Source organism: Lontra canadensis, unplaced genomic scaffold (assembly GCF_010015895.1).
Source record: "Lontra canadensis isolate GAN:19392208 unplaced genomic scaffold, GSC_riverotter_1.0 scaffold2, whole genome shotgun sequence".
In the NCBI taxonomy this organism is placed as follows: Eukaryota; Metazoa; Chordata; class Mammalia; order Carnivora; family Mustelidae; genus Lontra; species Lontra canadensis.
The window spans coordinates 13191542-13217039 of NW_022630996.1; the positions used below are offsets into that span (position 1 = coordinate 13191542).

Consider the following 25498-nt stretch of genomic DNA (forward strand, 5'->3'; position numbering starts at 1 on the left):
AGAGCACTTATAAACCTACCCTAAGGGATAGTCTGTGGATTTTAGTGCAGGCAACACAGCCTCTGGCAACTTTCCTTTGCAGAGACACAAACCCCTTCTTTGTCTGGGCATCAGTAGGGAACACCCACTCTTTAATATTGGGCTCTGAATTGCACTTTAATCTGTCCTATATTCTGAGACATCGTCCCCTCTCGGTGATCTGTGGAGAAGCCCCTGGGCATGCATGAAAGGCAGTGTGTGGGGGGTGGGGGTGTGGCACTAGGCTATAGAGTGGTTCAGGGACTTTGTGACAGATGTCATCCATCCAACCAACCCGTCACTGGTTTACCTGAGAGGTATTTACTGATGGCCCGCCATATGCCCTGAGCCACGCCCCAGGGACAGAGTAGAGCACAGAGTCCTACTTGGCTGCTTCCCAAGCTCCAAGTGGAGTGGCTTAGAGCCACTCCAGTGGCTGCTCGTTCACGAAGACCCAACTTCTCATTCTTGGGCAGCCTCGTGCCATCACCAGAAGGGAAGACGCAGCAAGAAGGGTAATGACAGTTATTTCTCCCAAGCAAAACCTACCTGTTAGGAGTCCGAGCGGTGTGAGATGATGACGCAAATGGCCTCTGGGTCCCCATCTCACGAGCACTCAAGAATGAGGACAGATAGGAAAGGCCCAGGGTGATAGGCTGGGTGGGAAGGGAAGAGCCTGGGCCTCAACGGACCATGTGACCCAGGACAAGTGGGCTTGGTGATAAGGAGAAGGGGTTTGGCATTCAGACCCTCAGGTCTCTTCCTTCTGTGACATTGAGTGAGGTCTCACTTGGTAATGACGCCAACCTATTGATCGGTCTTGCTGCTCCACTCTCTCCTTTCGTTGCTGCCCCGTTTCCTTTCCCTTCTAGATCTGAGCAGGTCCCATGTCCACACAGTCCTTCCTGTAGCTCTTCTTCCTGAAGGGCGTTCCATTGCTGACATCTCTCCAGGTCCTCTCACCCAGTGCCATCCAGTAGAAACCTCAGGGATGATGACAAGAGTCATGTGGGCTCTGGTCCCTAAGGCAGCACCTGGCCACATGTGACTAGGAGGCCCTTGAAATGTGGCTGATGGGACTGAGGAAGGGATCTTAAATTTTATTTAATTTTCACTTAATACATGTGTCTAGTAACTACCTTACTGCATATCGCTAACCGCTTTTGCCAACACTCCTGGGTCACTATTGTGTTTGTCTGTTTATCTCTTCTTACATCCCTGGTTAAGAGCTTACTATCTGGAGTCTGACTTCCTTTGCTCGAATCCTCCTGACCACTCATGAGGTCTGTGGGACCTTAAGCAATTTACTTAACTTCTTCCAAGCCTCAGTTTCCTTGAGGGTTAACGGAGGCTACCGAGGGGGCAACCTGCTAGAATGGTTGTGGGTATTAGCCGGATAATGAACCCAGAGCATTTAACACAGTGTCTGTCCTCTGTAGATGTTAGCTTTGGAGGAGGAGAAGGAGGAGGAAGAGGGGAGAGGAATATGTTTCCATCTTCTCTCTTCTCTCAGAGTGAAGACTTAGGAACTAATACTATCTAACCTGCTGTTGTTACTACATAGCAGATGGAGACAATCGTGTGTCTCCCTGGGCTCACATGGGTGTCCTTTTGTATTTGATCCCTGTTCTCCCTGCCCAACTACCATCTCTCCCTGAAACTCTGTGCTCTGCACCAGGCCAGAGTCAAGTGTCCTAATAGTGTCCACCCTGTTGTTAGCTGAGAGAGAGTTAGTCCGTCCTCACACACACATCTGCGTACACACACGCACACAATCCTCTCAAAGCAGTTGGACCTGGGATTTCGTTCCTTCAGACACATCTGTGTCTCCTGTCTCTGGCTCCTCCTCCTCTGGGCAGTGGGGAACAGGGTGATGACCCCATTAATTCTAGGCAGACCCTTGTTGCTCTGCAGGTCTCCCACTCCTCTCAGACCTCCCCTCCAGCCAACTCCATCTCCCAAGCGACGCTTCTCAATTCTGCCCCAGGAATCGGATGTCTAAATAGCAAATGAAAGATTAATACCAGTGGCCAAGATTGGGGTGTGAATAATTTAAAGGGAAGAAAAAGAGCCAGCTCCGCTTACCACGAGGGCTGCCTGGGCAGAGGTCAGGGAGAGGGGAAGGGCCAACTTTAGGCCAAGGATAGGAGGTTGTGGATTCTAACGAATTGATTGGGAAAGGATTTGTTGTCCTTGGCATTGGGAAGCACTTGTAGTTACAACCAGAACATGGGTCCTTTGGCATTCTTATCAATACAGTTATGGGTTTCACGAGAAATGTGGGCAGTTTTTCAAGCGGGCGCCATGTTTCTGTGGACAGTGCAGTGCCTGAAACCTCCCATCACATGAACTTCCTGTTCCCTCCTGGGATGAGGACCCCTCATACCAGTGTCTCTGTTCTTTTTGCCACCTTGAACCTGTTGGGCTCTAGGAGTCCACATGACTGGGGCAGTTCGTGGAATGTTTTGTGGGGATATGGACTTGGCGGTGAGGTGGGAAAAGCAGCCTGATGTTTGTGAAATGAGCAGAGTTTTTATAGTGTGGCTCTTGTCCAGGCAGGAAACCTCTGTGTGGATATTTTCCTCTCCTCTCTCTACCACCTCAGCCACCTCTCTGCTACCCCAGCCTCCTGTGAGGTTTACCGCAGTCTCTCCTCTGATGGTTTGGGGTTTGATAAATATTTTCCCCTCTGGAAGTCTTTAGCAGTGCAGCAAGAAGGTTACATGATGGATTCTCCCCATCACTTAATTGAAGCCATAAAAAATGGAAAGAGAGTTTCCAATAAACCAAACCATTACTCACTGGTGGCTAGAGAGGGGATCCCAGAACCGGGCCCTGGGAGGCGCAGCTGGGAAGCCCTCCAGCTGACTGTCTATTATGATTATTAATCACAACGGCAACAGGGTTCATCTGCACGGAGCTTCTTAATGAACTTGGACTCATGTCCTTACAAGGTTGTAGCCATTATAACAGCCAGGGCATTTCTGTTTTAAATCCCTGAAGGCTTAGTTGACTGGGATGGATGCCCGAGCGGGAGCATTTGTCCTGGTGCTCCCCCAAATTATGAGATACACGTGGTTGTGTCTAGGCTTGAAAGGTGGAAGGGAGAAAGCCATGTCTGCTGTGGCTGGGAGACTCTGGTGTGATTAGAAGTAGAAGAGTATGGCTCATGGCTGGGTGCATGCTGTCTGTGGGTGTCTATGGGTGTCACATTGACGGTTGCATGCTGTGTATGGCACGGTGAGAGTTGTGTTGGGTGGGTGGTTGATACAGTACATGGAAGTGAGGGGTGTTCACAGTAAAGGGTATCCATTTGTTAAAATAACATCATCTCTATGGGTGTATATATAACACTTGAGTGTCCAGGTACATTAAAAGTAGGAAGACCCAAGAATTTCTTGTCCAGACTGGAAGAGTTTTGCAAGTCAAAGGGGGCATTATTACTGTTTTGTCTAGACCGCTCACAGAAACCAGGACTGTTGCAGGCAACCAAAGGTGTGTGGTAACACCGTGGACAAGCTACCACCGAATCACTTAGGTGCGTTTTCCGTTGAGGTTGACCTCCCATTCGGTTTATGTTGAGAGTGAGTCTGTCAAGAGTTAGAACTTAGAGGTGTGGGCAGAGGGTTGCCTGGGCAGGGGGTGAGGGGCGGAGAGCATAAAAATCACTGGTGTCGGGCCTGATTGCTGCCACCTGGTGGGAGAAGCAGCCCATGGACCCGCCCCCAGGCTCATCGCTGTAGGTCTAGAGATTTCCTGGTTGCCTGCTCATGTCTTGATACCTGAGAGACCTTGGCACCCTCTCCGGGAACCCTGTATCATTCAGGATGGAAAACTGGCCAGCAAACCTATGGGCTGCAACCTCACGGCCCTCAGAGGGACTGACCTGACCCAGGGAATCTTCAGAGTCACGGTCTACAGGTTCACTGTGTAGGCATCCTGGGTCACAGTGCAGTGAGGCAGGAGCCAGACTCTGTTCCATTGTGGTTGGGTCTGCCTTTGATTTGACTTGGGCCTCAGTTTACCTCTCCGTGAAACTGAGGGATGAATAGTATCTCCTAACAAGAGTATTCAGGTTTGAGACAGCATTTGGGATGAGCTGTGTAAAAGAAATGCACCTTCTTTTTCTGCTTCCTTCCCTCCTTCTTCCCCAGCCCCTCAATCCCTGCAGTATTTTTGTGTTATCAGGTGACTTGACCTCTAAAGACCCCCAGACCCTTGTTCTTCCACAGGGGTTCTTCCATAGCAGTAATAATTTGTTGCACCACTGGCAAACCCCTGAGGTTTGGGAGGAAAGGGAAGTGGGGGGGGGGGGTTCTTACCAGAATCTTGGCTGGTGTTTTCCGCATGGAGGTTGCTCCCCAGTTGCCCTGGTTTTCTTTCCAGCTTTCTCTGTGACCCATGGCAGGCAGCGGCTCCCCACCATAGCACCCACAAGAATCCCGCCCAGCCTGCTTTCTGCAGAGACTTTCTCTCCCATCTTCTCCCTGAAAACCAAGAACTCCCACATGCCGCAAGCAACGAGATGAAAACAGGCATTAATCCATCTGTACAACCTCAACATGTCACCTGATCCTTATCAGTGCCTAGTAATCGCCTCCAAGGAAGATCTTCTTCTATTAAAAAGCAGTTGCCCTCTCTGCTGGTAACACTAATAGTTTTTGTGTGATACTTATATCAGACTTAGCTATCAGCATGTGAAATGCCGTCCCCTTCCTTCTGCCCAGGTCTTGGTCCTTAGCCTCTGCAGGTGTCTCTCGAGATTTCGTTTTCCTGAAGGACCTCTGTTGGCAAGATGCTAAGCCCCATGAGGGCATCTGTCTTGCTGAATGTTGTATCACCAGCACAGGGAGGGTGGCTAGTGCACAGGAGGCACGTGATTTCCTCCATCTGTCCGGTTCATTCATTCATTCCTTCAACAAGTGGAGTCAAGGTCTAGAGGGGGAGATGAAACAGACAAACAAAACCCAATAATAATAATAATAATAATAATAACAACAACAAGCAGGTATAAGAACTCCGAAAGGTACAAATAGGGCTTTGAAACAGAAGATAATCGGGATTGGGGTCTATGTCAAATGAAAGGCAGGAATATCCTCTCTGACACCTAAAGAATGACAAGGCGCAGCCATGAATGATGGTGGAAAGAGGAGATCTCTAGGCAGGGGTCTCCTCCTGGGGTCTGGGAAGTGGAAAGAGAGCTGAGCTCCCTTGAGGGCCTGGGAATTTCAGGAAAGGGAGCATTTATTGGCTTTAGAGAGGTAGGAAGGAGTGAGGCCATTTCAGAAATGTCCAGGTGGTCAAGGCACTAGGGGATGCGATTGGTGGGTAGAAATTGGGCTCTTTCATACTCCAAACAGAAAGATCTAGAGGATCCAGAGATGAAGCCCCTGGAAAGACTGTGGTATGGAAACAGAAAGTGAAGGTGGTGAAGAATGGAATCTGAATGAGGGCTTTGGGGCAGTGGGTTGAATGCCAGAACCTCTGGGTCTCCTTTTCTGCTCATGTTTTTCTCAACACATCATTTATTTGTGTCTTCTGTTCCTCTGTGTTTATTGAGATGATGTAGCTATAAATAGGGCATCTGGACTCACAGGGCTCTTGCTGCGATTGGGGCAGAACTTGAAATCAGGACCTAGCCAAAACCTGTTGATAAGACACAGATTTCAACAACGACCACGATTGTAACGTCATCCACCACCGTTCTTATCTTCCAGGCTCTTTGGTGTCAGTAAATGGAAAGCAGTTTCCCTTGAGATAGATTCGATGGTGAGAGCCAAGCCCATAAAATGTCCTTCAAAGGTTATGGTCTTGTCAGTTACGCATCAGAACAAGTGGTTGATGAGCGATTTCAGGGCTGAGGCCCAAGCAGGGAGGAGAGGAGCCAGCGCACACTGCAGCTGATGGCAGCTGCTTCAAGGAGCCCAGGAAGTGCAGCCTGTGCAGAGAGTCGCCCGGCTCTGGAAGAACTTGAGCCTTCATCTGCCTAGAGGGAAATGGCGGTGGTGGCGGCGGGGTGGGGGGGTTGTCTGCACAAGAGGAGCGACTCGTTAATTAGAAGTTAAAGGTCCTCCTTCCTCTGTCAGATCTGAACACGTTCATGTGAAAACATACAGGCACAACCTGGTTGCTTTCATCCTCTCTCCATTTCTAAACATTCCTGTGCCTTAAACACCCCTGTGTTCCTTTCATTTGTGGCAGCTAGATCATATCACCAACAGACATGATTGGGGTGACAGTGGAGACACCGGGACTTTTTCTAGAAGACACTGCTGAGGACTGGGCTGTTAGCTCCTGGGGCTCACATCTGACGTTTGGCTATTAGTGGATTCCTTGTTCAGGAGAGAGGCAAGCCCGTGGGGAGGGGGTGGACAAACAGATAGAAGGATGGCCAGAAAGGGAAAGACCAGGAGTTTAGGCAGGTCCCTGGCATCCTCTGGCCCTCCGGACGGTGGTTGGTGAGGGTAGAAAATGGTAGCCCTCTGGATGGTGGTTGGTGAGGGTAGAAAATGGTCTGGGGATACGGTGAGGGTTCAGTGGAAGTCAACCAACCCCATCTCTCCCCACCCCCCACCACCCATTTGCCCATTGCTACTGCCAGCCCAATGCTCTCTCCCCCAGGCAGTAGAGACAGCTTGGTGAGCCAAACCAAAATGTGTCCTTATTACTTTTAAAACCAACTCTCCCTACAAGGATTTCAAGTCCTAGCTTCTGTCAACCCAATGGGCTCAATTCAGGAAGAGGGGGCAGGAGAGGTGACCTTCAACACATTTTACCACGAAGGGCATGAAGTCTCCTGCGAGGTCAAGCATTAGCACTTTAGGAGATGGAGCTCAGGGAGGTCCTTGGGGGCTGCCCTGGGGGGAGGAGGTGGGGCTGCTGGGGCAACCAGGGAGACGTAGGAAGGCCACCACCTCCTACCAACCAGTGTGGAAATATTTCACTAGGTAAACTTTCTCTTGCATAAGTGACTGAATGTCAGCTCTGAAAGAGACGTTTTTTCTCCAAACTGCGGGAAAGATGGCCCAGGTCCAGCGGAGAGTTACAATTACACGTAAATAGACACGTTGAATATTCCGCCTCAGAAGACGGTTGCGAGATCCAGCCGTCTTCTCATCCTGGGTGGAAAGCTGGTCCAGGATGTAGATTCTCCTCACTTCCCCTCCCCTGTGAACTCTCCAGGTGCTGTGGCCTCATCGAGAGAGGGACAGGTTTCAAGGGCGGCCAGTAATACCGCTGAGGTCCTAGGACTCAGAAACATGACACATTGCTTCTAAGGAGGTGCCCTCGTGCTCAAAACAGACCCCAAAAAACCCCAAACCTGTGGGGTACCTGAGTGGCTCAGTTGGTTAAGCGTCTGCCTTTGGCTAAGGTCAAATCAGGGTCCTGGGATCGAGCCCTGCATGGGGCTCCCTGCTCAGCTGGGAGTCTGCTTCCCCCCCTTCCACCCCCGCCTGCTGCTTCCCCTGCTTGTGTGCTTTCTCTGTCAAATGAATAAATAAAATCTTTAAAAAATATTTTAAAAAATCCATGGAGGTTGGCCAAAGGGAGATGCCTAGGGTCTAGAGCTGCTGGGGCAAGTGAAGAGTGTGAGCTCTGTCCCTCTGTCCCCGCATGGGTCACCCTGCCACCTGGTCCAAGCCCTGGAGATCAGCTTCTGGGGGACTCTCCAATGGAGACCCAGTGCCGTAAATGCGTCTCCCCCAACAGCAATTCCTGGCTTCACAGCACAGCTGCCAGTGACCCCCTTCATTTGGGTGTTTGTCTCCAGATGTCCAACCCCAAGGACACCATATCAGCATGTTTCTCTGCTGACTGGGTGAGAGCAGCTGCGTCTTCGAGAAAACCCTTCCAAGTCCACCGCTGGTTAGCATGATTATAGTATTTTACTCATGAGATGGTGACACCTCTTGGTTCGCTTTTTGAGATCCCATTCTCAACCACAGTAGGAGGATCCTTCAAGGCACAGAGGGTTAGAGCAGAGCGGGTTTTAGAGGTCACGGGGTCCCACATGCTCCCTGTGGAGATGAAGAAAGGGAGTACGCAGTGAGTGAAGCTGGCGAGAAAGTCATATAACTTCCCTGAGGTCACCTGCAGGGGTGGTGGCAAGGACGTGACTGGCCCTTCCTGTCTCTAACATCTCTTCTGGTTCGAGTTTAAAAAAGAATTTAAGAGAAAAATGATTGGTTTTACTTGGAAAATACAGAAAAATATCAAAGAAAATGTGTACCCAGGATGTTACCACCCACAATCATTGTAATACTTCCTTCCAATTTTTATATTAATTATTCCCCATAGTTAATATTATTCTATGTGTGTGTGTGTATACATATATATATTTGCTGAAAAGTCCAGAAAGAAAATCATGTGTGTGTGTAAAGACATATATGAGATCATATATGTATGTATCGTGTGTGTGTACATATATACCCACACACACACGTATATAATTTTTGGTCTGGCCTGTTTAGCAAAACCTTGTAACTCAAGTAATTTCTTCACTTGTTACAAACTCTTCATAAACATAATTTTAAACATGTGCTTAAAATTCTGTTATGTGAATATACCATGATTTACTTACCTACTCCCATATTGTTTTATATTTAAGTCACTTCTCATTCTCAAATTATAAACAATGCTAATATGAAAATGATTACGTGGAAAGGTTTGCTTTCCTTTTTTTTTAAATCCCTGTGTTTCCAACTATTTCCTTTGGCTAGAATCCCAGAAGTGGTGTTTCTAGGTCAGAGAGTATAAACACATTAAGGATTGGCGATCTATTACTAAATCGTTTTCCAAACGTATTGTTCCAATTTATGCTTCCACAGAAGGCTATGAAATTTTATTAAATCTTTGTTAATGCGGTAGACAGTTCTCATTTGTGATGTGAAAAATCTCAGTGTTCTAAGTTCAGGCATAGCTGTGAGTCAATGGAGATTTTGATGTGAATAAATAGTCCCATTAAACATGTTTGAAAAGCCAACGAAACACTAGATCTATCCTAGAAAGCAAAGAATTGGCCCCATGTAGCCCAGTTGGCTAGGACCAGACCCTAAAAGTGATGTCCACACCCCAGACAGGGATAGATATAGTGACATAGCCCAAGGAATACAAATAAAGGAGGGTAGATTGATCTCTGACGGGCCTGCTGGAATGTAGGACCTGAGCCGTCTATGTGCTCACGTGCACGTGTGCGTATGTACACAGTTATGTGTTATGTGCATGCATGGACAGGTGCACATGCGTGTGCACATGCAAAGCACGTCCAACCGTGGGGAAACCAGGGTGTTGGATCAGCGGACTCATAAACACATGTCTCTCGATGGAAAATGGGGCTGAGGCACCATTCTGTGACAATCACCAGGGTGGCTCATTTGGCTTCTCAAAAGATCACGTCAGTCCTTCTCAGCCCTGCTGTTCAGAAGTCCTCCCAGTCCTGGGGGTGGGTTTCCCAGCAAGGGTCAGACCATCTCAGCCAGGCTGGGGGAAAAGGCCGGCTGAGATAATGAGCCCCTGCTCATGGCAGGGTGTTCTGGCAGGCAGGGACCTCTCAGAGCAAATGAAAATGTTAATGTCTGTCTCTCCAGACCCGCAAATGCAGGCCTGTCAGTGTAGATGTTTCTAAAGCCCCCTGTCCCCGGCAGCTCTGTAAGGAACACGAGGACACTGGGATGATTGGTCCTTACGGAAGTGAAGATCCTGCTTGGGTTTGTTTTCCTTATTGTTAAAGAAGGGGACAATGAGAAGGTTGGGTTCTGCCCTCAAAATCATCACTTGGTCCATTTCAGTTCCCCTGGGATACCCTCAGCCTTCCCTGCTCCTACATAGGTGGGTGACCCTTCTCATTGTCCTTTATGGGGAAATTGTGAGGGATTCCAGGGCCCGTGAGACGGACCAGCTGAATTCTGGCCCTGACTCAAGTGATCTGTGTGGCTCCAGGCAAGTCGCCAGCCTCCCTTGGTCATGCTCTTGTCACCTGCAAAGCAAGAATCTGGATTTGGTGAACACTAGGCCCTTGCCTAAAGTTTTGTATATTTTGTAATATGATTAAAAAAAAAATCAAGTATGCCCAAAGGGGTGACATTTTGGCAAGAAGAGAGCAGTTTCTCTGAATCCAAGAGGCCAGAGGAGTGGTCCTTCCAGCCACTTGGGTGTCAAGGAGGCTCTCGGGTGTCCGTTAGCATCAAAAAGTGGGAAGGAGAGCTGAAGGTGAACAGCAGGTAAATCAGGAAGGGTCTGGGTCAGTACAGTCCTAAAAATCTCAGAAGTGAGGGGAAAAACCTCAAGTGCAACAGGTTAGAGACTGACTGCAGTTCTGAAGGCGCTCTTGGAGAATGTCAGTGACTTACCCAAGGCTGCTTCATTCACGGCCCACGAAGAGGATCCATGGGCTACTGTGTGGCTGGAGATGCGTGCTACCCTTGTCTAATGAGCCAGATCACGTACACGCTGGGAGTTAGTCATCAGAGTGATTCCGGACCCCTGTCTGTGCCCAGGCGGCAGGAGAGACTTTCTCGCCATGCAGTTTAGCCCTGGGCACATCTGATCTCTGCATTTGCCAGGCAGTCTGTTCCACTGCAAAACGGAGTCTTTGCATTGTAGCCTTGTAAAGTCATTGTCACTTCCCTGCCTCTCCAACAGTGCTTTCCAAACGGGGGGTCACAACCTCTTCGTGTGCTGCTAAGTCCGGTTACTGGGCTGTGACCCACATTTGAAATCATGGAACAGAGTAAGAAAATGGAGTGCATTGCAGGTAGCAAGGGCAAGGCTTGTCTTCATGAAAAGCTTTGTTTTATCCTGCGTTGCAATGTGAATAAGATCTCCTGGGTTGGTCGCAATCAAAGCCTCCAAATGACTCTGTAGGATGGAGAGGCTGAGGGAAAAGGACTCTGGAGGCTCTGCCTGTGTCCTCACAGTGTATGCTCTGGGCCACATAGGTATGTATGGTGACAGCCAGAAACACCACCTGGGCCATGGCGCCTGGGGATGGCCGCTCATCCCCCTGGATCCTGACTTTGTGGCCCGGGCTCCTGACTCAGTCATCTTGCACGCCAATGCCTCCTCCCATCCCCGGGATGACAAATACCTGTTACCCATCCTCTCCAGGCCAGCAGGCAGCTGGGACCCTCCATTTCCCTTTCCCCTTCCCCAGGTCCCTGCTCCTCTGGCTATTTTCAGGAGGTTGAATCAAGGAGTAATTAAGCTGGAGACAAGTGGCTGCTCAGAGTCTCCTGTTGAGTCCCTGTGGCAGGAAAGGAACCCCAGTACCTGGAATTTAATAACTAGAAGGAGCTGGAGGAACAGTCTTGGCCTACCCCATCATTGTGCAAGGATCCTGAAACTCAGTGAAGTTATGGGCAAACACCTTGTAGGGGCCAGTTTCAAACCCAAGTTCTCAATCAGCAGATCTCACGCTCCAACCCCGTGTGCTGCTGCCCTCATCTTGCTGGAAGCACCACCTTTTAGCAAATAGCTGCTGAGAGCTTTGGGGTGAAAACATGCATCTCTGAGAACGGAAGGTGTATAACCACCCCCCCAACACACCCTCCACCACACACACACACACACACACACATACCTGTCCCCAGCTGCCCCTTCTGTCTTCTGTGCAAATAATCCTGAGCAGAATGGTAGCAGCTGGTCTCAGCTCAACAAGGAGGACCAGCCATGGAGTAGCCAGTGGGGGGATAATGGGGGTGTCAGGGAGGCCCCTAGCATCCCTCCCTCTGCATTATTCACCTTCTGCAGCCCTGTCATCCCACCTTTCCATGCCCCTGGTCTCAGCCCTGAGAGAGAAGAGAAGCAGAACGGGGAGGAAGAAGGGGAAGGAGAATGAAAGGAGGAAGGACAGGAAAGAGAAGGGGAGGAGGAGGAAGAGACAGGAAAGAAAGACAGCAGCCATGGTCATCAGAGCAGCTATCGGAGCCTCCATGGGCACTGATCCAGGCTTGGCGCTGTTCCAAGCACTTTACACGGATTATCTCAATTAATCTTTATACAAACCCTGTGAGGTAGCACTATTGCTATCACCCCCTTTCACGACAGACAAAACCAGGCACAGGAAAGTTACATAAGTCATTGTCACACAGCTCATTAGCATCCCAACCAAGCGGCCTGGCTCCGCAGCCCCATTGTCAAGCACAGCCCGGTACCACGTGGCTGCCCTGGTGCCCGGTTCACAGCCAGGTGCAGCCCACAGGGCCCAAGCAGCCTCGCTGGCCATGCAGTGTCCCAGTTCTGTCATGGGTGATGCCTGCCCAGTGCCTCCCGGGCTCAGAGCCCGGAAGAGCTGGATTGCGGCAAAGGGTGAGCGCTTGCCGGTCCCGCTGCCGTCCGCTCTAGCTGCCTCCTCCACCCTGGGGAGGGCCAGGGGCAGGCACCTCGTCTCCCATGGGGTTCGATGGTGAAGTTACTGGGGTGACTTACCCATGGCCCTGATGGAGAGGAGTCTTCCCAAAGGTGTTTGGGGGTGTTTCCTGGAGCTCTGCGGGGCAGAATTCTGCAATGATGTGGCCTCACGCACAGCCTCATGTCAGCCTTCCCGAGGGTTATATAAGGTGCAGGCTTCTCATGGAGCTCTGTGGGGTCAGGCCTCCAGGTGAGCTCCTCAAGGGGATCTGACCCGTATTGCATCACAGTGGTGCTTGGGGACCCGAGGCAACAAAAGAAGTGAAAGAAACCCTTCTCTCTCCCCGCACAGAGCCTAGGGCCATCCTTGCTGCTCAGAACTGACAGGGCCAAGTACAGAGCCCTCCCCGAGCTCTCTGCCCTGTGAGCCCTGAGCCTCCCTGTGGCTTCCTGAGTCCAGCCAGCAGGGAGGCAAGCGTATCTGCTCCCAACTCACCCGGCTGCCCCGAGAAGCCCAAAGGCCTTTGACTGGGGGGACTGGACACCTGGACCCTGAAAGTCAGCAGGGTCGGTCCAGGTGGCCACCACCGCTCACCCCCTCAAATTCTGCCCCCCATATGGGTGCCCAAACTCTCCCTTTCTTCTCTCTCCCATCCCCATGCCCCCTCCCTGGAAAGTGAAGTCAGAGATCTACCTTTTGGAGTTAGTATTCCTCTGTCATCACTTTCAGGAGAGATGGGAGCGGAGGAGGAATTGGAGAGAAAGAAGAGAAGCTAGAAGGGAACAAAAGTCCCCATTTAAACCCAGGCCGATGCGGGAATCCAGCTGACACAGCAAGAAAGCAAGATGAGTAAAAAGTTAGCAGGAGATGATTTATGTTTTATGCCTGAGGACCCACGGAAGACTTCCAGGTGTCACCAGGCCGCCCAGAAGTCTTTAACAGCAGTTAAAGCTGGACACTGTCCTGAGGCCCCAGGCCCCTTCCTGCCTACTTGGTTTTAGGCTGATGCTTTCATTTACTCCCATGTGCATGGGGGCTTCCAGAAGCTTCCCTTCCCTGCCTAATTTATCTTTCTCAGTTCTCCCCTTCAGGTGATAACAGGACATGCCACCCACGATCAGGTGTTGCGCTAGTGGAGGACAGTACGTGGCCACACCTCAGGATGCCTGGGGTCTGGAGCCTCTGTCCCCTTTCCCTTCTGCCCTGGGGGCCATACACACGTGTCCAGGCACCCAAGTCTAGGACAGGGATCAGGAAAGACCAACCAGTCCTCCCTCATCTCCCCTCTGCGTATTGTTTCCTGGGGTGTGGGTGTGGAAAAGGAGGAGGGCAGGCCCTTCCTTTCCAGTTCTGAAGCACACAGAGGGCAAAGGCAATGCAGCTGTCCAAGGAGATGCTCAGGGTCAGCACCAAGGGGAGGAAACTTCCGGGTTTTGCGCATGGGTGCAGTGGGATTGGCTCAGCTGCGTGATTTGTGTTTTGTTAACGAGCTCTTCTACACTAGCTCGCTCAATGCGAGGGGTCATTGGACAGGGGTGCTCAGCGCAAGAAATGAAGCACCTGGGTCAAGGACACAGAGCATGGCTGGCCAAGCTGCTGTTGGAGTTCACAGCTAGACCCATCGCACACAAAGCAACAATGTCATGGCCAGAGTGTGGGAGGTGCCTCCCCTGGTCCTAGGATGCCTTCTGGTTAAGCCTGACTGACCCCACAGACCGAGCAGTTTGAGAGCAGCCTGCCCTTTGCTCAGCATGCCATGGGAGGGCAGTGGTGTTTGGAAAGGGGCACTGATGTTTTTGGCAGAGAGCATTCTCTGGAATCAGAAAGGTCGCCAGCTACCCCTTACCTGCTGGCAGCCTGCATTAAGACATGGCCGCTCACCTTTGCACATACACTGGACAAACTCATAACAGGTGAAGAAAAAGCAAGGAGAGGCTCTGTGGGACTTTTGGAACATGGGCTTGGGCATCCTAATGCTCTTTCTCCGCCTTCACAGAGGAGCCCCTCTGCCTTACTATGATGGCCTTCTGCAGATGAGTGCCCCGGCTTACTTTATGCAGATTCATGTCTCCCCTCTGCTGTTGGGCTGTCACTTCTCCCTTGTCCCCGTTGTCAACGATGCTGTCTGATGCATCACCTGTTTAATTTTTCCTTTTCAATTTTCCATGAGCTTGAAAATAGAGAATCAAGCTTATTAGACTTGTGTGTAAAACAAGAAGAACGAGGCTCTGAAGGAGTCCTCAAGGGACCCGTGGAGTCAAGGGCATTTGCTTTAGTGTGTAGGTGCTAGGATTCCTATTTTAACTCTTTCCAGGTCATTTCTGGTATTTTCTAGTGCTTGGTGGGATTCTGGATGGAGTTACCTAAGGCAGCTGAGTGCAGATAGGCAAAGGGGTGATGAGCCCTGTGGGGGCTGACTTACTTTTATACTCATCACATGCTCTATTCTGAAGCCGCTCCAAGTTCTCCACATTTGGGTTCCCTGAGAGATGCTCAACGTCTTCTGGAAAACTGTCTTTTGCTGATAATCACTTTTGGCAACTTGCAAGGACATGAAGCTGGTTCAGGTGGTTGAGAGATCCACCTACCCAGAGGCCAGGATGGAGCGAGTTTCTTATTCACGGTTCTGTCCACCCTCACTCCTCAACCACACCCGAGTTCAATCCTCCTTCTCCTCTTCCTCCCTGGACTGACCACACCTTCTCCAAGCCTTTCTTTGTTGACCTGCAGTGCCCTTCCCTCGCTCCTACCTCTGAGCCCCCCACCTCTGTGGAGTCCGGGTTTGATCACATTCCTCCCATGGTGCCTTCCTCCTCCTCCTCCTTTCCTTGAATGCCTATAATACCTGAGATAGCAGTTGGTTTATTTATTCAAGCGATATTAAGCCTTTGGTGCTGAAGCTTATACAGATCGTTCCCGCAGCTCTTGGGGCTGTAACTTCTCAGCCCACATCTCCGCTCCTGGGGCAGCGTTCTCAGCCTGGCCCGCCCGCAGGACCGCCTGCGCCTCTGTGGGAACCCTGACGCAAAGGCTGCACCCTCAGCTCATTAAGCCAGACACCAGCACCATTTTTTTTTTAACTTTTCCTTTTGAAGTAATTGTGGATTTGCATGCACTGGTAAGAGGTGGCACCGAGAGGTCCCTCAACCCATGACCACATTTTTACGTAACTGTAGTGCAATATCACAAGTGGAAATTGACCCTGATATAACCCGCCAAACCTATCCATTCAGGTTCCGCCAGTTTTTTTGTGTACTTGCCTGTGTGTATCCCCCCTGCATGTGTATTTAGTGCTGCACAACTTAACCACATGCTGAGATTCATGGAATCACCCTGTAATCGCATTATTTTTCAAAACTCCCAGGCGATCACAGTGTGTGACTGAGGCTAAGAACCACAGCTTCGCGAGCCACACCCCATTCACAAATCTAGCCGTGCCCCCCAGGTAATGGTCTCTGTTTCCTTTCTGATCTGGAGTCTGTTTTCCCCAGCTAACACACCTGACGCTCTGGGAGCCGGCAGGCAGCACCCACCCTCCCGACTGCTGCAGCTCCCTCTCTCTCTTTTTCTCTCTCTCTCCCTCTTCCCCCCACCTCGGCCTCCCCGACCCCGACTCGGGACCCATGTGTCAGGTTGCTGGAGTCCTCCTCTGGCCTGCCTGCACCAAGAGCTATTTCCAGGACTCGAGAATGAAATTGAAAATAGACCAAACAATGTGACAGTTTTCTGCTGCTATTTTTTCTTTCATGAACAGAATGTTCAGCATTATTTTCTTTCTCTTTGTGCAATGCTGCAAGTGAAAAATAATCTGATTGGAACGCTGGCTTCTGCTGTTTATAAGCTGCAGTCACCAGCAAGCTGTGCAGAGGGAACTCTCCCAGGGACTCGGTGGGGGGGAAGGTGCTGGCGAGTGGTGGGTTACAGCCCCAGTGGGGTGCTGATTAGGCTAGGAAGTAAATGCCCACATGCACGTGGGTGCTCCTTCTTGGGGCTTGTCTTTTCCTGGAAGCTTTGGGATGCTTTTTGCCTGAGGGTGATCAAGCTGCAGCCCAGGGCATGGGCTCTGGGAAGGGCTGGGAAGGAAGACTAAAGCTATCCAAGGCTGGGGCATATTTGACCACAGACATTACCACTGAATAGCCCGGCGGCAGGGGTGGGGGAGGAGAGGGGTATCTCTGAGGCCCCATTTTGCTTTCCCAAAGAACCTGGAATTTGAAGTCTGACGTGGGTCTGCTACAGAAACCACAGTCCAGTGTAGGGGTTGGTGCTTTAACAAGAAAATGAATGCTCTTTTCCTCCTGCTGGGACTCCTCTCCAATTACAGGAGAAGGGAAAAGAAAGTTTCATGACTGTCAATGTCAGAGGCGAGCTTAGAGAAAGTGGAGTCTATAATTTCTTGGGAGACTTTAATCTGGCGATATTCATTCCTTCCCTTGTTTAAGAGGCATAGGGATCATTGGCTCTCCACCATGCGCCAAGCTTGGTTCTGGGGACACTAGATGTTTGTCTCTCTAGATATGGCTTAATTTTATTTTGTTTTTTCTCCTGGGATGGGAGGGGAACCAGAGTTGGGTTAGAGGAGAAGTTGATTATTTTGATCTCTTCCAATCCACAAAGGTCTGGAAGAGTTAAGGACAGAACAATCAGATTTTAAAAGTCCCCTTCCTTATTTAGGCACTGTGGAAGTGTTCTAGATCTTGACACAGGTGAAGGTGAATGCTTGTTAAAAGCTCATCAGAGTTTATGCTTGGGATCTGTACCTTTCACTGGGTGTAACTTTGTACCTTTAAAAAAATCACTTTCCAGACAGAAAATCAAAAAGAAACAGTGAAGCCACAGTTAGGAGAAGAAAACTTTAATCAGGAGTGAAACCCTGATTTTGAAATCTCATCCTGCCTACGTTTTCACAGATCAGACAATGTGGCCCCAAGACTCTACCCCCTGAAGCACAAGCATCTGCCCATCAGGGGTTTGGCTCTACCCTGGCCTGGGTCTGCCTGCTTCTGCTTCTGGAACATTCGTCCCACACTCCAGCAGGGGCCGGGTGGTCCTACCTTCCCCATGAAGCCTATCTCAATCTCTCCAGTGAGTCTACGTGACCATTCCCTTTTCTGCTTTACCTACTTTGACTGCCTTACTATAATCTGACCCTTGGTTACTGAGCGTATTTCAAAGTTATTTACTGAATAAGTTAGTACATCGAAAGGGCTCAGAACGGTTCCTGGCACAAAATAAAGCTCAATAAATGATCATTGTTATTGTTGTTGCTCTATTTTATGCTTCTGGTCGGTCTCCTGAGGGCCTGTGTCCTTGACTGACCTGCAAGTCTGGGGTCGGGGGAGGTTGGCTTGTGTGCTGTGGGGTTTGGCACCACACTGGACATTTGCGCTTACTGAATTCTGCACCGACGTGTGTGAACTTAAGGTAACTCTAAACCCATGTATTTGGTGAATCTGACTACACCAGAGGTGACTGAGGAAAGTTCTAGCAGAGTTTTCTGCACTGAGATGCAGCACCACCCAGGTGGCATGGGGAAGGAGGGCATGCCAGGATTTTAGAACCTATTCCCAGGCCCACACTTGGGAGACCTTGAGAGAAGCCTGGTCCCCAACACAACCAAGAGGTGGAGGGTTATGACCTCAGAGTACCTGGTCTTTGTGGATGGTCTTCTGAGCCACCCAGGACACCCCGGGGTGGGGTAATGACGTGCCACTTGATAACAGCAGCCCCACTTTTCAAAGCGACACTCTGCAAAAGGGCAGCATGACAATGACACCTGCTCATGAGCCCTGCCCACCTCGAGGCAGGGAGGCTGTGCCACCCTGCTCGTTAGGTCGGCATCTGTCCCCACCAGCCTGCCTGCAGCTGATGCTCATTAATCCTGGAGCTCTGAGCCTGGTGGGCCCAAAGAGGCTGAGCTTTTAGAGCCATTTATGGCCAGAGGCTTGGCGAGAGCCACTAGATTGATTTATAATTGGGCTGAAAGGCCTCCTGCGTCCCTGGAGCCCAGGCTCCCAAACTAGGCCAGTCCGAGAGGGTGGTTTTGGCTCGCTAACTTCATGAAAAGTCTCATGGCAGGGATGAGTTTCCTGCCGGATCAGCACGGTGGCAAGTGCTACAGGGCCAATTCCAGCACATTCTGAGGCTTTCCGGCTTGGCCTTCCTGGTTTGGGAGATGTAGCAGGACCTGCCCTGGTGAGGACACTGTACCCTCGGGAAGGCGAGACGCTCATCCTGGTTTTCCCTGGCCAGTGTCGGGATCAGCCTTCTGAACTCACAACATTTTGCGGGAGCGTCACAATAATGACAACAGCAGCCGGTATATGTTGACGGTTTCCTGTCCCCCTGACATTGAGCAAAGGCTTCAGGTGTCTTATCTCATTCGACGAAGCTTAAGAACTGGTACCAGGCCCATTTTGCAGGTGAGAAAACGCAGGCACAGAAGGTTAGATAACCTGCTCCAGGCTACACCTTCCGAGAGGCAGAGCTCAACTTTGGACTGGCTGAGGCCTGGCTCAGGGGTTTGGTGCTTTTGCTTTCAGCTGTCCCAGCATAGGGCTTGGAATTAGCAGCAGAAGCAATGAGTCTGACGTGTGTCAGAGATGCCGGGAGCCTCTACGGTAGACGGGAAGCCCTGGTTGATGGAAGAGAGGCTGGAAGTCAGGAAACGGAGAGTGCAGTTTCAGTCCAGCCACCGAGAAGCTATGGATGTCAGGTCATCACCTCCCAGCTCTGTGCCCTCTGCCGGACAGGCATACTGCCCTCGAAAATAAGGATGCCAGGCTGCATCAAGGTGAAAACCCTTAGCAAGAAGTAAATAATGACAGCAGCCACTGCCCCTGGCCCAGCAGGAAGGCCCCACCACGGTAGCACCCACCTGGAGGAGTGGCCCATTTCAGGCAGTAGAGATGATGGGTGATGTTGGCTCCATCACGGGGGTGTGGGGGGGAGTTCCCAGCTGTCTGTCTTCCTTCGCTTTCCATGTGCCGTGGGGGTGACTGGACCTCCAGGAAGCTCGTGTCTGCTCACCTCCTCTCTGGGTCTTTCCCTGGCACAGGCTCTCATGGGTGCGTGGGCAGGAGTGAGCTCCTCTCCCTCCTTTCCCCAGATCTTCCCGTCGGCTTCTCTCCACTCCTGCGTGCCTCTGCTCTTTCTGCCGGTTTGCGATCATCAAAGGCAGATCTCAGGATCCAAACTGTGAACCCAACTGTCTCCAATGCTGCGGGTTTCAGAGCAGCCGCGTGACAGGGGCGCTTTTTATGGCCCCAGAAGCTGCTGATGCATAATTCAACAAACAATCCAGAAATGCATCAGCATCCAAATTACTGACATCAGAGGGATCTTGATGTTAAACACGGTCTCTTAAAAACCCACTCCATTCGTGCGCTTTTATCTTCCGGCATTTGTAAAAGTTTGGGGAAGGCTGGGCTGCGGTGGGAAGTTTTAGCCTAAAACGGATGGCTGGGTGTCCCTGTGGGGTGTAAGGTCCCCAGCCCCCAGCCAGCTGTGAGAGTGGCAGGTGCCTGGGGCTGGGTCTTGGGGCTGGACTCCCCCAGGTTCCCCCAGCCTGGAGTCCCCAGCCCTTCTGGCAGGTGCCCCCCCCCTCAACAGAGGCCGGTCTCTGCCCTGAAGAAGGCAGCTTCCTGATTCACTTTGGAGAGGCTGCATAGTGCTTAAGAACACAGGCTTTAGAAAAAGACAATGAAGTTCAAAGTCTGGCTCTGGCCCTAATCATCTGGTTAACCTTGGGCATGTTTCTTAACCTCTCTGTGCCTTCTATTCCTTATCTGTAAAGTTTGGAAAATAATCATGCTTATCACAACAGTGCTGTTGTGAAAACCAGCGTTTTTATGTGGGTGCTGCTCTTACGGTTATTCCGGAAACTTCCATGGCTATCTGGGGACCCTTGAGTCTCCCCATCCCTTCCATGGGATCTCCATTTCCAAGCACTCTGGTTCTGCCCCAGCAATGTATGATCAGCCACATGACATCTGTGGTTTGGGAGTGCCTGACCACCTACAGTACCTGGAAATCAACTCCTTGCCCCAACTCCCAGCTATAGTCTTCACCTTTATCCTGGCTGGCACCCTTCCTCCGTACGGCTCCCTCTGGAGTCTTCTCTCAAGTTTTCTTTTATTTCCTCCTCTGATGGGCTTCTGAGTCTAAAGAAACTTCCTCCCTATCCTGCCCCATCCCCACAGTCTCCTATTTCCCTGGACCATTGCCAAGCAGCCCTTGATCCTCTGGAAAACCCGTTTCCCTGTCATTTTGCAGCAGACAAACATGTGCATTTTCTAAAAGGCTGGAGGGGCTCCTGTGGCTGGTCTCTGCTCCAGTCCAGACCTGAATACCTAATTGCGTGTTTCTTCCCCTATTCCCAAGAGTGAAGAGTGGGGTTATATGATCAGTAGCCCCCGTGGCTCTTATCAGTGACTCTGGTTTTTACCCATTCGCTGTGGGGCCAAGGAGAAGCGCGGTGTCGCCCCCGCTGACTGCATCTGGTCCCATCCAATCTGGCGAGGCAGGGCCATGTTTGTAAAAGGTGAGGACACCTGGGTCCCCAAAGGCTGAGAATTCCGACACCCGGCTGTGGACTCACTGGGCTGGCAGATCTGAATCACGGATGGCCATAGAGGACTTTGACTAAGCAGAGGAAGATTTTAAGTGCAGAGGAACAGCAGAAGTCCAGAGGAGGGCAGAAACTGTAGCAGATGGACCAGGGGCTTCCCGGTGACTGGAATCCTGGGGTAGGGACAGTGGGCAGCAAGTGGGGGAAAGTACTTCATGGATCCTCAGGATTTCTTTCTGGGTTCAGTGGGACCCTCACTTCATGGCCTCTCGGGTTTAATCCCATGCCGCTTGCACTGTGACTTGCAGACTTGTGCTGACTTCAGCACAGAGGGGTAAGGGAATTGACTTAACGTCATACAACAGGTTAATGGTAGAATAGAAATAAGGACCAGGTTCTCTTTCCTCAGAAAGCAGTATATGCTGTCCTAACAGCTAGAATCTCACACTCAAACAGGAGCACTCGGGTTCAGAGAGGTGATGTCGCTCGCCCAATGCCACCCAGCTCATTCGTGGTAGGGTTGGGACTAGAACCCAGTGCTCCTAATTCTTAATCTAATGTTTGTGCCATTTCCCACCCCTGATCACTTCTGCTGGTTTGTTCACCTGCTCCCCTCATTAGCTAGGGAGGAGGGGTCCTCCCAGGACCTGGCATCTGCTGATGCCATCTGCGCTAGAATCGGCCTGGGTATCTCAAGGGGGTAGGGCAGAGCGGCGCTCCTGGCTGGGGGGCACTTCAGAGGGAAGCAGGCCCAGCCCGGGGCCCGGGCTGAATGGAAGGGCAGGCTTTGCATAAGCACACCCTGCTCCCATCCCCCTGTGTCCACCCCCCATGTGTCCTGGGTCTCCGCCAGGGCTTGGAAAGAAAGAAATTCTGGATGGCTGCTAGCCAGGCAGACACCCAGGTTGTCAGGGGATTGGGGAAGGTCAGACAGGGATGCCAGTTAGCATGAAGACAAAAAGCAGAGGATGGGTGTAAATTAGTGGCCTGTGCATGTCTCCGCGGCTCTGTGCCTGGAATCTGTAATGGGCCTCATCGCACGTCGGCTGCGGATTCTAGCTGATGACACGACCCTCCTTCTGAGTCGAGCCCTGGCTTTGGTGCCACACACTGAAGATGACGTGGGTCAGTGTCCTGGTTGCACCCTGCCCTCCCAGCGTCTCCCCTACTTAACTGTGGTAAGACTGATCTCTCTGGGCATTCTCAGCTCCTGATTGCTCTTATGCGCCTCGCCGGTGGATCCGACAGCCCCTCTACTTCCCCTACCCTCTCCGTGTTCTTTTCCGTCTTTCCTTCCAGTGCCACGGTTGCTACAGGGTCATTCTGTGATTCTTTCCCCTTGGAAGGCCCAGTGCTGAGCCCAGGGGCACCCAGCAGGTGCTCAGCGAATACTTCTCAGATGAATGAACAGGTGAATTAATGGATGAACAAATGAAGACACGTCCACTGTCCTCTTCAAAATGAGGACCAGAGAGATGAGCTGACAGGGGCTTCCAGCAATAATCAGCCCTGTCCAGTGCCAATATGTGGTACGGTTTGCTCTCCACGTGTTTGTTGGTTTGGCGCCCGGGCCAGAGCCTCTGATGTGCGGCTCCTGGAGGCTAAAGCTTGTGCACTCAAGGACCAGTGGCCAGGTGCTGTGCTAGGTCCTGGGCTGATAATAAGAAGAAAGCGATGGGTTTCCTGACCTTGACGGGATCACGGTCTGAGAGGAGAGTACAGCATAGAAACCACCCGTTAGAAGCTGTCATCGAGGGGAAGGATTCACTACCTGCTGTGGGAGCCTGGAAGGAGACGGAAAGAGCCTCCTAGGGAGGGTAGGGGGCTGGGTTGGGCTCTGGGAAGGAGGCTGATAGAGAAGGGGAGCGTGAGGGAATCAGTGAAACTTTCCAAACAAAAAGTAGGGGAGGAGGGAAACACTCGGAGGAGTATATTGGTTGACAGCCTGTATGAGGAACAGCGAGGCTTTATTTGGCTGGAAAGGGCTTGTGAGGTGCTCCACGCCCATGGGAGAAGGGTGCCTGCTATTCACCTGACCCCGGGGCATGCATTGTCAGACAGAGGGAGAGATGCAGCACATCCCGGGGCCTGGAGGGTCTTATAAAGGGCCATGTCTTGTGCGTTGACTGGCTCTGAGCTCAGCTGGGTGCCGGAGGCTGCATGCATGCCCCTGGTTCAAGGCCCCTGGATTGCCGCAGCCTCCCATGCAGGGCTCCTTGGGCAGTCTCGAGGAGGCTGAGTGCCGGCATGTAACACAGTAACTGCCAAGCAAGGCATGTGGCACCAGTAATGCCTGGTGGCCCACCTCCCTGCAAAGGCCATTGAGTTCAGATGGTAACTTCCAGGGCATCTGTGTGGGGCACGTGACCACCTGGCCAGAGCATCAGCTCCCCAGCTTGGAGGAATCATGACTGATTGGTGAGAAACCAGGAATGTCGAGGAGTGCTTTCCCTGTAAGGCTTCAGGGGACCCACTGGGAATGGCAGCTTCTGCCACACATTGGTGAGGAAACCTGAAATACAAGTTAGAGGTCATAAGAACCAGGTTCATGTTTAGATGCTATCTGAGGGCTACTTAGCTTTGCTTCCACTCCTGATGGTATTCCTCCTACTTTCACTTGTTAGTGTGTTAAATATTTATTGAGTGTCCTTTGAGCACAGGGCATGTGGAGCCTACCCTCAAGGAACTTGTGTTCTAGGAGGAGGACAGAAATAGAAGTGATGGCCACGTCATGTTGTGATGGATGTCCATCCCTGTCTTGTTTGTGCCCCAGACCCTCTGCAACTTCTGTAGACTGTAAAGACCACCTCTGTGGACCCCCTTGTGTCTGACTGCCGGTTGATTTGAACAATGAGGAGTTTGGCAGGAGATTGCGGTGGAAAAGAGAGAGGCGGAGGGATTTACTCCCTCCTACCTCACCCCGTCCTCCCATTCTCTCCTGGGTAGACTTGGGCTGGCTGCCTCCTTTACCTATGATCACTTCTCTCAAGCTGGCTATGGGAGACTTTCACCTTTCAGCTTCCAGGAACCATTCCCACCGCTTTCTCCTTCAGCTTCAAGGGTGGGGAGGGTCCCTCACATTGCCAGCCCCAGGATACTACACTATCCTATGAGGTTTCCCTTTAGTTCATATTGGGAGTCGGGGAACTAATTGAAATGTATCAGCCCATGTCGTCCCCACTAGCAGAAGATGGACTCATGAAGGTTCCACTGTCCTCTTCAACATCCCTTGCTAGTCTCATTTGTACTGATGTGGAAACAGGAATGGGGAAGCTCGAGTAAGAGAAGTGGATTTTCCCCATCCTAGCCCAGATGGGGGACATCCCCCGCACCTTGCATTTCCTGCATATGGTCTGTTTACTGATGCCATGCTGGTTCACGGCCACACACACCTGCTCCTACCAGCCTCTGGTGCTCTTCCATGCTCCTGGCTTGGGACATAATCCCCTTTCCATGATGCTGTGTTTTGAAGAGGAGCAGAAGCAACCGGAGTGCGCTGTCATTACTCTACTTTGTTCAAAAGAAGAAGCGTGGGGCCGAAGAGAAACACCCTAAGACCGGTGGTTCTTGGGAGAAGTTACTCGAGCTCACTCTCCACGTGCCTTCTGGCTCTGTGGTCTTCTCTTCCATTGACTTTTGAGTCTCCAGAAAAGAATTTAGCTCTTTATTGCAGACACCACTTTCCAAGATTAAAAGCACAAAAGGAGAAAAGGAAAGCCTTTGCCCATCTCATGCCCAACCAGTGTGAGGAAGGAAGAGCTAACTGGAACTTTCTAGAAATCCCCAAAGTGTGCTAAAATGCTGGGGGCAGGGAAGGGTGGGGAATGAGTGTTTCTTAGGAAACACTGAGGGTGGGATGTTGGTGAGGAAGGGGGTGAGGACGCATGAGGCAGAGTCTAGGGTCATGGTACGACATGGGTTGGCGCTCTCTTTCAAAGGGAAAAGTTAACGAGAGGTGCATCCGCAGCTTTTGAGAAGGCTGTCATTTCCAGCCAGAGTTCGGGGAAGGCCATCACCTTAGCTCTGAGCAGCTTGTCCCTGCTTACATGATTCGGGTTCTTCTGTGTTATAGAACCCAACAGGAAGAAGCCCCACTTTGAGGCATATGGAATAATGAAGACCCGTCCTCGCTAGAATTTCCCTGAACTAGAAGGGGTGAGAGAAGCAGGTTAATCTGATGAGCCCCAGCCTTGAGTGGGTCCTGAATCCCACAACCTGAGTTCAACACAGTTCCTGTTTTGGCCTCTGTTGAAGCCAGTGCAGCCCTAAGAGGGGCCCTGAGGCCACTGGGGACCCCTCTGGGTGAAACTCCTTATGACTTATTCTCCAAGGGGATGGATGCGGAACCAGAGGAAATACGTTAATAAGGAGACCATTTTCTCTGAATCAAAACTGAGACTTGGGGGTAGATTCTTATGACAAAATATGGGGTACAAGAACCATCAGTGCAGTGGACCATCTGGGGGGCTGGGATCAGCATGGGTGAGGGACTCACTAATCCTATGTTTTCCTGTGTTGTCTTAGGCAGCAACACAAACCAGCTGGGGGACTGTGAGCAAAAC

At 51.2% G+C, this 25498-nt stretch overlaps 1 protein-coding gene across 3 annotated transcripts in view; it reads left to right on the plus strand.

The window, feature by feature from the left end:
* PLXNA4 (plexin A4) overlaps positions 1-25498 on the plus strand; it is a 417569-nt gene that overhangs the window by 148865 nt on the left and 243206 nt on the right. The window contains exon 4 of one of the 3 annotated variants that reach the window (XM_032869062.1): positions 17278-17597. The exons of the other annotated variants lie outside the window; for them this stretch is intronic. Coding sequence (XP_032724953.1) covers positions 17278-17466 — 189 coding nt within the window. The 3' untranslated portion in view covers positions 17467-17597. Of the gene's footprint in view, positions 1-17277; positions 17598-25498 lie in introns of those variants that run through there. 3 annotated transcript variants of the gene reach the window in all.